Here is an 11,856-nt window from a genome sequence, read left to right on the forward strand (position 1 = left end):
CTCCATAGTGTGTAGCTTCCTTTCCGAACACTTTCCGAAGCAACAGCAACATAAACCAAAGTTTGTACACCAAAATGACGTCCCAGTGATAATATCATTTTCAGATTATGAAAAACATTTTACGCAGAGATTACCATGATTTAGAGTATAAATTTTTTTTATATATGGTATGCGCATCAATAAGGTGATTTGAAATTTAAAGAATCTATCTTAATTTACTTGATAAAAGCCACATGGGCGATGGTCGTTGCATTTGGTGATGCGTAGAGATAAAGAAAATGTTAAAATCGTACGACACAACTATTATGCTACAATATGATTCGTATATCACAAAAGAAGAGTGACAAAAATCGAACAAGTGAGAGAAAATTTCTAGATTTCTGAGATGAGATGGAGATTCTTCTTCAACACTATGAAGCTTTACAATAAATCAACTTTTGGTGTCAGTCTTTACATAGTTTATAGAGAATGGGTAAGGTAAACAATTGCAAGGCTTATTTCACCGCCTCATTAAAACGACATACTATACCAATCAACAATCTGAGCCACTTGAGACCCGGTTTGCTGGATATGTTGACAGAATTAAAACTTATTTGCAGATGGCAGATTACAAACTTGAATAAATGGGATGAATGTTAAATTCGATTGATTATTTAGATAATAAAGATTTTCCCCATCTATGGGACAAAGAAGTTACGCAATGAAGAAGAAAAGTTGTATTTTTATGATCTTTTTTATATTCACTTTTGTGTTAATGATTCATTTGTAGTTCGTTCATTTAGACGGCACCGAATTATTAAACTGTATGGCAAAAACGTAATCCTGACCCCGACAATGCAACGTTTTAAAAGCAAACATTTTACGACTCTGTCCGTTCTAACAAATAAAAATGATTGTATTCCAGTGAAATATTAGTGTTCCTTTAATATTCGAACTTAATATGCTTTCGGAATATTGAATTTTGTAAGTATATTTTCTTAAAACAGATAGCATTTTCTGGCCAGATGCAAAACATAAAACAAAACTATTCCTCTACAACGTCTACAACCTTGTCTAAAACTATGTTTCCTCCATCACCATATCATTCTATGACATAGTTGATGCATTCTATGACATAGTTGATAGTAAAGGGTAAAACAATCCCGAAAAGATGGAGTTGTATACTATATTGCTACGAATATAGTTTTTAAAAGGTACCTGATAACTAACAGAAACAGATTGGTTTTGATAAATTCTTTCACAGTGAAAAATCCTTCAATCCTGATACACGTTTTACGGTTTACTGTCAGTGAGACTCACAGCATATGCTGCCAACGGTTTGTATGATCCATACGCCAGAGGGCGCAGTGTCTGCGCCGTCGTTTGACGTTTTCAGGTTTTGGCGCGGATGTTGACAGACGCCAAGCGCATAGCATTATTTGTGCGATTTGCTCAGTTACTTGTTTTTCGGTTCTCTTTAGAAGTGCTTAAATTTGTGTTATTTCGGCTCTATTGTTAGTCACAGTGCAAAATATGGATGTAGCAGATGCTCATGTTGGCCAGCTTCGAGTTCGCGATGATGTAGGCATTCGTTGTCAAAAATTATTTATGGTTTTTTTGGAAGAGTAAGTTGGTTGCATAGAACCATTCTCTTTTTGTGAATGTACTTACCTTTTTGATGGTCCCGGTTTTCAGATTCAAAGAAGAAGGAGAGCTAAAGTATATTAAGACAGTTGCTCAGCTAATCCATCCCGATCGATCGACGTTGGAAGTAAGCTTCGATGATGTGGAAAAGTGGAACCAGACCCTGGCCACTGCCATAATCGAAGAATATTATCGCATATTTCCCTTCCTGTGCTCGGCCGTATCGCAGTTTGTGCGCGATCGGACAGAGCTGACAAAACCGAAAGAATGTTATGTTTCGTTCGTGGACGTACCCACACGGCACAAGGTACGCGAGCTGGCCACTTCCAAAATCGGAACGCTTATAAGGATCTCTGGACAGGTCGTACGCACGCACCCGGTTCACCCGGAACTGGTAACCGGTACATTCGTGTGTGTCGATTGCCAAACAGAGGTACGGGATGTGGAGCAACAATTTAAGTTCACCAATCCGACTATCTGTCGCAATCCGGTTTGTGCCAACCGGAAGCGTTTTATGCTGGACGTGGACAAGTCGTTGTTTATAGATTTTCAGAAGGTGCGCATACAGGAAACTCAAGCGGAACTGCCGCGTGGTTGTATCCCACGCTCACTAGAGGTCATCTTGCGATCTGAAATAGTCGAAACTGTGCAGGCCGGTGACCGATATGATTTTACGGGTACGCTTATCGTCATTCCGGATGTGGGAGCGCTGCAGCTACCGGGAGCGAAAGCGGAAATAAGTTCTCGACACAAACAAGGCGATAATGCTGCGGAAGGTGTGCGTGGGTTGAAGGCGTTGGGGGTTCGTGATTTGAACTATAAAATGGCATTTTTGGCCTGTTCAGTACAAGTCACATCATCGCGCTTTGGTGGCACTGACATGCCGATGAGCGAGGTCACGGCGGAAGATATGAAGAAACACATGACGGACGCAGAGTGGAATAAAATTTACGAGATGTCGCGCGATGCTAAGCTTTACCAGAATCTCATTAACAGCCTGTTTCCGTCAGTGTATGGCAACGACGAGGTGAAAAGAGGAATTGTGCTGATGCTGTTCGGGGGTGTTGCCAAGACAACACAAGAAAGTAAGTTAAAATGATTTTTCAATTAAAATATTTTAATTCACCTTGTTTTATATCGTACGAACCGTAGAGACAACATTGCGCGGCGACTTGAACGTTTGCATCGTCGGTGATCCGAGCACTGCAAAATCACAGTTCCTGAAGCAGGTTGCAGACTTCTCCCCGCGTGCAGTTTACACTTCGGGAAAGGCCTCATCGGCTGCTGGTTTGACGGCGGCAGTGGTGAGGGATGAAGAGAGCTTCGACTTTGTGATTGAAGCGGGAGCACTCATGTTAGCCGATAATGGGATTTGTTGTATTGATGAATTTGACAAAATGGATCCTCACGACCAGGTGGCGATCCACGAAGCCATGGAGCAGCAAACAATTTCGATCGCCAAAGCGGGTGTGCGTGCGACGTTGAATGCACGCACCTCCATTTTGGCGGCAGCAAATCCAATCGGTGGTCGTTACGATCGATCGAAGTCGTTGCAACAAAATATTCAGCTCAGCGCACCGATTATGTCTCGCTTTGATCTGTTTTTTATTCTCGTCGATGAATGCAACGAACTGGTAGATTATGCAATCGCTAGAAAAATTGTTGACTTGCACTCGCACATTGAAAATCGTGTTGAGCAAATATATTCGCGAGAGGACGTTTTGCGCTACATTTTATTTGCGCGTCAGTTCAAGCCCGTCATCATGGACGAAGCCATGGAATTGTTGGTGGAAAACTATGGACATTTGCGGCAGCGCGATACTGGCACGTCTGGTAAGAGCACTTGGCGTATTACGGTACGCCAGCTGGAAAGTATGATTCGACTGAGCGAAGCAATGGCAAAAATGGAATGTAGCGAGAAAGTCACTGTACAGCACGTGAAGGAAGCGTATCGACTGCTGAATAAATCAATAATACGTGTTGAGCAGCCCGACATTCACCTGGACGATGAAGAAGCTGATGAAGCACTAAACGACGTACTAAACACACCAGAAAACGATGCAACGGAAGCAGTAATGGGAAGCCAGACGGTGGATGAGAATGGGCATGGTAGTCAACCCGTTGCCAAAAAAAAGCTTACGCTTTCCTTCGAAGAGTACAAAAACCTTTCCAACATGTTAGTAATACACATGCGTAACGAAGAGAGTCGTTTTGATTCGGAAGAAGCGGAGCTCGAGGGAATCCGCAAGACTGAGCTGATCAACTGGTACTTAGAGCAAGTGGCCGATCAAATTGAATCCGAGGAGGAGTTGGTTGTGAGAAAAACTCTGATCGAAAAAGTTGTGGATCGCTTGATTTATCACGTAAGGGTTTTCCCATATTTAAAAGCGAAGGTATTTTTGAAATGATATTAAATTTTGATTTTTTTTTAGGACCAAGTTATTATTCCACTGAAAATGGCCAAACTAGGTGAAAAGGCTGCAACAGAAGATGAAGATCCACTGCTCGTCGTGCATCCAAACTACATCGTAGAAAGTTAAAGCAAAATGTATATATTGACAAATGGTGTTTTTTTTATTGTACTTCTATTTCCTAATAAACTGCTTTTTATTCCATTTACGATTCGGACCAGAAATATTTTTCTCTTTCTAAAACGTGAGCAATATTAATCGGGTTTGATTTGGTTGGTTGCTTTTATTAAAACTGAAGTACACAGCTGTGAAGAAATCTTCCCAACCTCCTAGTGGCAAACGGGGAAACCCATACTTTTTAAACGGAAGTAAACAAATGCAAATAAGTAATCATTAATTATTGCATAGCACAAGACTATTTCAACGATGCTCGTACCAGATTGGACACAATTCGGAAATTTAAGAGAGTTGGTATTATTTTATTAAAGTTAGTTTTCGTCATCTTCAATCTTGGGGGCTAGGTAATAACGAATGTGACCTAGATCAGGGATTCGATATTCAACAACCAGTGGCACATCAGCTGACATGGATAGCTGTACCTGTTGGCAAAGCGGCGTAGCCTTGGTGAATGAGTTGAGATAGCGACAGGCGAAAGTCAGAGTTACGGGTTCCTGCATCTCAATAACGACGGCTTCATCCTCCTTCTCGACGGAAGACGTCTGTGTAAGTTTGATGTTGGCTGAACCGGCATCTCCTGTAGCGGAGAATTTGATACCTGCAATCAGAAAAATACATGTACATCCTTCCTCGGATATATTGTATCAACGTACGTACATACCTTCTTTAGTGCATGATATAACAACAGACTCGCCGAATTGCGATAAATCGCGACAAATACGAGCGAACTCCATCGCAGGCATCCGAACTACACAAGCATAATCCGTTTCGGGGATACCTAAGTGCTCCTGGTCGAGATTCATCAGCTTCATCTCATAGTCAGACATTTTGTCTTGATTATGCGATTCAAACATGAATGTTACAGTATCCGCATTATCCTGTGCTTTCATAGTAATGATGTCGTCATTATTTGCGCATTTCATGATTTTCGCCATGTTGGCCAGATTCATTCCCATCGACAGGTTTCGGTCGCATCGGTATTTGTCGAAACCATCAGAACGTAGCGATAGCGAAACTAGGGACACATGAGAATTATCCATCGCCTGCAGTTGGATACCGGAGTCGCTGCAGTCGAATGTTGCCTCGTTTAGCAGGTCCTTGATAGCATCAAGAACCTTCTTAAGGACAGCGCTAGTGTTAAGCCGAGCCTCGAACATTTTCTGCTACCTCTAAAACAAAGTGGATCACAACCAAACAACTATTTAGCAACAAATACTAAACATTACAACAGTTATTGACAGTGACTTTATACACCAAAACTGTACAATTCTTCACCAGAAGGACTTACTTTTTGAAGATTACCAACAGGAATATTCACGAAATAAATACGCACGACTGTGTAGTAACGCGAGTAGAAGAAGTATGATGATGATGTCGGCGGGCGCAACACAAGCAAAGCCCACAAAAAGGCGGGAATGCAAAACATAACGCTGTCATTGGGCAGTGTTGCCAGACAAAGTTATGAATTAGGTTCAGATCAACAATAACCGATTCAAGCGCTAAAAATAATATTCGTTTAAGTTTGAAATGACAGTTTGATTGTATTGTTTAATGGTTGTTTGGTACAAACTGGTTATTTGGCAAAGCAAAATAGCTTTAAGCTTTTAATTGTAAACGCTGCTTGATGGTATTGATCAACGTGTTAATTAACGCGTCACGTTAAGGCACGCGACAATACATTTGTAAGATGATTTCACAGATTAGATTGTAAACGCATTAGATAGTCTGTTTAAACAGAATCTAGTTAAATTTGTGTTTGTTGCATAAATATTAAGTAAAGCAGAGTTGAACTATTCAGTATTAATTATCTAACCGTTTCTATAAGTAACTAGAATTAAATTACATAAAATTTATGGTTACTTATAATTTTAATTTTAAATAACTATCGTACATGTAAAATGGGTAATTTATGATTTAGCATAGCGTGTCGAATACGTTGATCAGTTCAATCTTCAATCCCGACCAAATTTATAAAACTCTTACAATTAGAAGGTTTCGTAGCTTGTTGTTGCTCTTTTATAACAATTAAAATAGAATTACGAAATAACAAAGTAGAATAATTTTGTATAGAATATAGTCAAGAAATTGAACATAAAAATGAAATTGATACATTACAGAAAGTGAAAAAGAAAATAATGGAGTCAACCAAACCAAACCAGAAGTACAAATCATTACTACAGTCGGTGATTAGGGATCGTATTGTCTGGCGGTTTTTATTACCAACGTATTATTATTTGTATTACTGGAGGGCCAGACGAACCGTACATCCGAGCGTAAAAATGTCAAATCGATCCCGCATATGTCAAATCGTATATGAATCCGCAACTCGTAAACGATTCGACGTTAAAGATTAATGTCACATCGTTTATTTTCGCTTCGTGTGGCCCTCCAGTTACGTCCACTTTGGTAGAGAAGTACCTCGTCCTCGATTCCGGCGACCGGCGCGGGGCCAACACCCCCACTTGTAACAAAACACACCGTTACAGTAAGCAACAGAGACTTTGTTGCAGTAACATTGTCTATGTTGCAGGCCAAGACCGCTCGACGGTTGTAATTGCCGGATAAGTAAAACAACCATTTCTCAAGCAGAGGCTAAAGAAGAAGTATTACTTTTAAAAGGCTTCAGAGATGTGTTCACGAAGAACTTATCCACTGTGATGTAGGAGCTAACGAGAGGCCATTGTTCCAAGATCCGCTCTAAAGAATGCGCATTGATGGATCGATGTTCCAGAATTGAACCGTACTTACTATTCTTTGTTTAGGTTTCGAGCAGCGCGATATATGGATGTACTGTGCCGTTTTCTTTTGCAAACGCTGATTTTCGATGCTTTATGTATAGTGGAATTACTAACTACTCAAGAGCTTCTTTTCAACGTCTGCTGGTTATATTGCTGCCTTCTCGGTACGAATAGTTTTGGGCGTCGAAGACTGTAACACCCGGCCTAAAGAATGCGATAAATCGCGATTATACGTACCTACGAGTGATGGATGCAGACATTTTGCAAGAAATTAATTATAAAGCCAATGGTGTACGTGTGTGATATATGTTAATTTGATTGGTGTTATCTCATTTGCATATAATTGAGCGTATTACGTATGTATGAGTCTTTCACTCGCTGGTGTTGATAGCAGCACTTAAGGTGCTAGTATCTTGTTCATACATTGCCGATGTGCCGAAGATGGTTTCGCTCTGTTGTGCCCCTGCCCAATGAAAGGAAGTTACATGCCGGGAGTGAATAAGGCAGGTGTTTATACATCATGCATTGCGTTTGACCAAGCGACTGCTTCCATGGCATATGAAGCCGATAGTTCGGTAGTAATTTTAAAGCATTCAGTTTTAATGCGAAACGGATATAACTATATATTGTAGGTAACTATTAAGCGAAGGTCATTAAAATTCGTAGATTGATGTTTTCAACAATCTACGTAATTTACTATGGTAGGTGTATAGGACAATGTTATCCTTTCGGTATTTTGATTTTTTTCTCAGAAAAATGTTCTGCTTAAAACTCGTGGACTTATTGTTCGACACTCGTGCTTATGCCATCGCCATGTTATGAGGTAAATTGTGGTAGGGATTAGACTGGTCGAGACTGTCTCAAAATTAAAAATATTGTATTTTGCAGATGCAGTCCTACCGCGTTTTTTATTTTAAACTTTTTTGTTTTCCATCTACATACTAATCAGATTATTTCGATTTATCCAACATTTTTGGTTTAGTTTTGTGGCGAGGATTTTAATTATTTCTTACATTAGTTAACAGATTTCATAAAATGTTAATAAAGATGCAGTGCAGTGCAAATGTTTAAAATTTTAAATTTTGCTACGAGTTTGTGCATTCAAATACGTTTAATTCTTAACGGTATTTTAAATCTTTGGTGGTCTTAAATTTGTGGAGAAATTTCTTTCTGTGGTAAAATTGTTGTTTTTTGAACATGGCTTATAGTTGTTATTAGCGATTTAAATAAAAATGAAAACCTCTATGATCGATATGAACGTTATCATAACGCTCTCTTGTTCTTTATTTGAGAAGAGTTGAGCGATACATCCTATGCAAGAGTTCTTCGATGGTAGTGGTAATCGTACGTTTTCGTTACGGAAATTGGAATCGCCGATGTTTATTGAGGAACGACCTGGAAAGACAGTTTTAGTTAGTACTTCTGTGGGTTTCAATTGAGGTATACTTTGAACCGCATTCGGTTTATCGACGTATGGAGGCTCGGTTGTTTCGATGAAGGAGCTTCCCATGGTGAAATTAAACGTACGTATTTGCTGATAGCAACATCACTGTTCCACAATTTATAGGCCTGATGGTTATTGATTAATGTTGGTACCGTTCGATTTTCCAGCTCCATCTTATACAACAAAAGCGACACCATAATTTGTCTGCTTCAAGGGTTCAATTTGTGGTATCTCTTCATACGACCGGCTATTTATGTTTGTGATATTTTGTACCGAGCGTAGAAAACTGCATCAATATTCCGAAGATGGTGAGCGTCCAAGCACGTGTTTCGTTTGCAACTAAGCATGCGTTGGAAGTGAAACAAGAAAACCGCGAAGCTTCTGTGAGTTACTCGGCTACATGTAGGGGAAGTTGAGTATATCGCGGTGGCTCACATTCCGAGTAAGCATAATGCAAAGCAAATGTACCCCGACAACCGGCCCACCGGATGCATGTAAATGTAGATAAGAAGGATTGTTTTTTTTTGTTTGGCACTCATGGATGCCTAGACTAGAGTGATTAATGAATCCGTTGTTTGAAATAATAGTATCATAGTTGATGTGCTAATGAGCAGAAGAGGAGCAGAAGACAAGAGAAATTGTTTACCAATATTCACACCTTGTGACACTCCAGAGCAGAAACAGTGTTAACAGCTGATTGTAGCGTAGCTTTTTTTTCGAAAATAATAACTATATAAACTAAAATAATGAAACATAAGAAATACCATGTTGGAAAAATAGCACTTCTCCAAAATTGATCGAAAATTGCGTTTTAGACCTAACTCATATCGTTTACTTTGAGTAACCACTAAATGTACTAAATCAAACAACCCTTTATGTAGTTTTGTGATATTCTGGGTTTTCAATTCTCCAAAGCATTTCTGATAGTGTCGTGCACAGCGTATTGTATTGTGTAAAATGTTGTAGTTGTACTGCAAAGTATTTGACCGGTTATTAATTATAAATAATTTTAGATGAATTTAATACTCAAAACTAATATCAAAAAGAAGGAGCTTGTTTTCTATCTAATTCAATAATATCATTCTTATGCTCACCTCCTTGCTATATACATGCTCACATAATTTGCAGAAAAGCAGATATTTTGTAATTTTCAATATTTACAGTCAAGAGTATAAATCTGATCACCCATAGTAACGGCTACTGTCAGTCTGCATATTAGTTGTATTTTATCATACCAGCGGAATTCATGTGTACATGCTCTCTGTAGTTTAAGTGAAAAGGACAAGAGAATTTGAAAAATCTAACGTACTCTTGTCTGATCCTTCTTCTAATCTTCACGGGCGCTTTGGTGAATTATTGCCGCGTATGGGCTCGCACATTTCATGTGACTAGATTGTTTCTATAGGGAGCGATGCATCACTTTAGTAAGTTAGCTAAAGAAGCATGCTGTTGGTGTGAAGCAGATGATCCATTTGATGTATTGTATGTTTTTATAGAAATCGTATTTGCTACAGATCATGGTTAGTTCTGCAAAGTGAAAACTTCCCCTTTTTTTGTTTGCTTGCATAGATGTTTCTGGGAACACACAGATATTTGCGACTTTTTATCACAGTTTGTGAATCTTTACACCATGTTGTGTGCTTCATTTAATATTAGGTATTTCACATTCCTTATTATGTATTTTATGGCCTCCATTGATCAATTTTGTTTTCGTTCGTATGTATGCCAATGTTATCAACTCAAATCACTGCATTATGCCTTGTTCAATGCTCAATGTATTGAAATAGCAGATACAACATGTAATTCGTGCAATATATTAGAAAGACGTGATTCGAATTGCATTGGTCATTTTGTCTCATTTTCTCATCTTCATCATGGTTCTTGCTAGTAAAGTTGATTGGAAATGACTTCGCGGATTCATGGATTTAACGTTTGAACTAACGTTTTTATAACATTGCGATTCAGATTATATTGATTTATTTGTATTGAACTAGTGTTCAAGTTCTGCAGATGTTTTTGTAGAATTCTGTGCCTTAAAATGGTCCATTTGTAAATGAAATAAAAGCTAGATTGCCAAACGCATATTTACGCAAGAATGCGTAGCAAACAATCTTTGTATTTTATGTTATGTTGAAAGTTAATTGTCCATGTTTGTGGTGTAGTGATTACAATAACTCATGAATTGATATTGTTGCTACCTTGCACATGAATAAATAGCATGGTATTAGAAGAAATTATAATTGATTTCAAAAGTTTTTGAAACATTACAAATTTGAAAAAATGTTTGAAACGTTGGTTTGGTTAAAAAAAATCAAGATTCAATAACAATTCATAGTCATATGAGAATCAATAATTAACATCAAACTACTGAACTCCCGAACAGAGATATTACAGTACAAAACTCATGAAACACGAATTCGATATTTCAATTTAAAAATGAAAAATGGGAATTTTTTGATAGGTGGGACGGAATTGAACATTACCAGCGGGAACAGTTTGAACGCCGAAATGCGAACGAACTGTCGAAAAAACTGCCTAACAGCATACTGCCTTAATAATGTAAGCGTAGCACACATGCCAATCAATACCACATCGAAACAGGTGAGCATGAGAACATGCATTGGTTGATTTGCATGGTCACCCATTTGTGTAGTTGGCCACCATGGTTTACCAATTTTAAGTAGTTGTTGAGCAATAGGTTGTTCGGTTCGGGAGTTGACCCCCGGCGGCATCTTTGTAAAGCTCACAGACGTTTGATTTTATTCTGCATCGTCGTCTTTACCGATTAATTTGCTTTATTTAGATTTCTTTTAGAAAATAGTCATAGTTCACGATAGTCTCGGCTTTTTGTTCTCGTATTTGCCAGTAGTTTTTTTGCTAGGGTTTTTTAAATCAGCCTATTTTTTACTTTTTTTGTCAACTAGGCTCCGTTGCCTATTGTCAAATTTATACTAATAAACATATATAGTTCACGTTTTTAACGAAATGTAGCAAATATAATTTTCAGGAGACTATTTATAAAAGTTAGTCATAACGATTGGCACTAAGTAAGTGCAAATAGCAAAACCAAGTAACTCAATTTGATGCTTCTTCTTCTCCTTCTTATTGGACAACAACCACTGAGCGGTCTTAGCCTTAGCCACCAGAGACAATGTTATTCTCTGATGCTTTCTGTAGCGATTGGTTTTTACCGGCGGGACCAACAACTCGCACTCCGCACCAACAATGTTGAACAGTTTGGTGTTTGATAAAACCACACAGCTAGCTCTATGTTTAAAGCACTTCATTTTACACTTGAAAGACATATAGTTACACAGCCATGCATGCCTGAACCCAAATGGCTGTGTAACTATATTTCTAGATCACCTTTTTTTGTGTCTAGACATACAGTACTATGCGAAACATTTCATTTGTCTGCAACCCCAATAAGCCCGTCCTCCCAAGATTTTCAGCGTAGAAAACG

General features: G+C 38.6%; 2 protein-coding genes across 2 annotated transcripts; one reads left to right on the forward strand and one right to left on the reverse strand.

The window, feature by feature from the left end:
- Nucleotides 1-1,512: 1,512 nt before the first annotated feature.
- LOC128275665 (DNA replication licensing factor Mcm6) lies at nucleotides 1,513-4,267 on the forward strand. The gene is made up of 4 exons (XM_053014245.1): nucleotides 1,513-1,604; nucleotides 1,675-2,708; nucleotides 2,776-3,986; nucleotides 4,056-4,267. Exons 1-4 carry the CDS (start codon nucleotides 1,513-1,515, stop codon nucleotides 4,161-4,163), a joined length of 2,445 nt encoding a protein of 814 aa, XP_052870205.1. The 3' UTR covers nucleotides 4,164-4,267.
- On the reverse strand, nucleotides 4,185-5,599 carry LOC128275666 (proliferating cell nuclear antigen). Its single transcript, XM_053014247.1, has 3 exons — nucleotides 5,500-5,599; nucleotides 4,873-5,380; nucleotides 4,185-4,809 (listed from the first exon to the last, which is right to left on the reverse strand). The coding sequence occupies exons 2-3, from the start codon at nucleotides 5,366-5,368 to the stop codon at nucleotides 4,523-4,525; spliced, it is 783 nt and encodes a 260-aa protein (XP_052870207.1). The 5' UTR covers nucleotides 5,369-5,380; nucleotides 5,500-5,599; the 3' UTR covers nucleotides 4,185-4,522.
- Between the last annotated feature and the right edge of the window lie 6,257 nt (nucleotides 5,600-11,856).

This window comes from Anopheles cruzii, chromosome 3 (assembly GCF_943734635.1).
Source record: "Anopheles cruzii chromosome 3, idAnoCruzAS_RS32_06, whole genome shotgun sequence".
Taxonomy (NCBI): domain Eukaryota; kingdom Metazoa; phylum Arthropoda; class Insecta; order Diptera; family Culicidae; genus Anopheles; species Anopheles cruzii.

Coding starts and splice junctions, on each gene's coding strand:
- LOC128275665 (XM_053014245.1), top strand. CDS start 1,513: ATGGATGTAGCAGATGCTCATGTTGGCCAGCTTCGAGTTCGCGATGAT. Junction 2,709..2,775: donor TGCCAAGACAACACAAGAAA/GTAAGTTAAAAT, acceptor TACGAACCGTAG/AGACAACATTGCGCGGCGAC. Junction 3,987..4,055: donor TGGATCGCTTGATTTATCAC/GTAAGGGTTTTC, acceptor ATTTTTTTTTAG/GACCAAGTTATTATTCCACT.
- LOC128275666 (XM_053014247.1), bottom strand. CDS start 5,368: ATGTTCGAGGCTCGGCTTAACACTAGCGCTGTCCTTAAGAAGGTTCTT. Junction 4,810..4,872: donor TATATCATGCACTAAAGAAG/GTATGTACGTAC, acceptor TTCTGATTGCAG/GTATCAAATTCTCCGCTACA.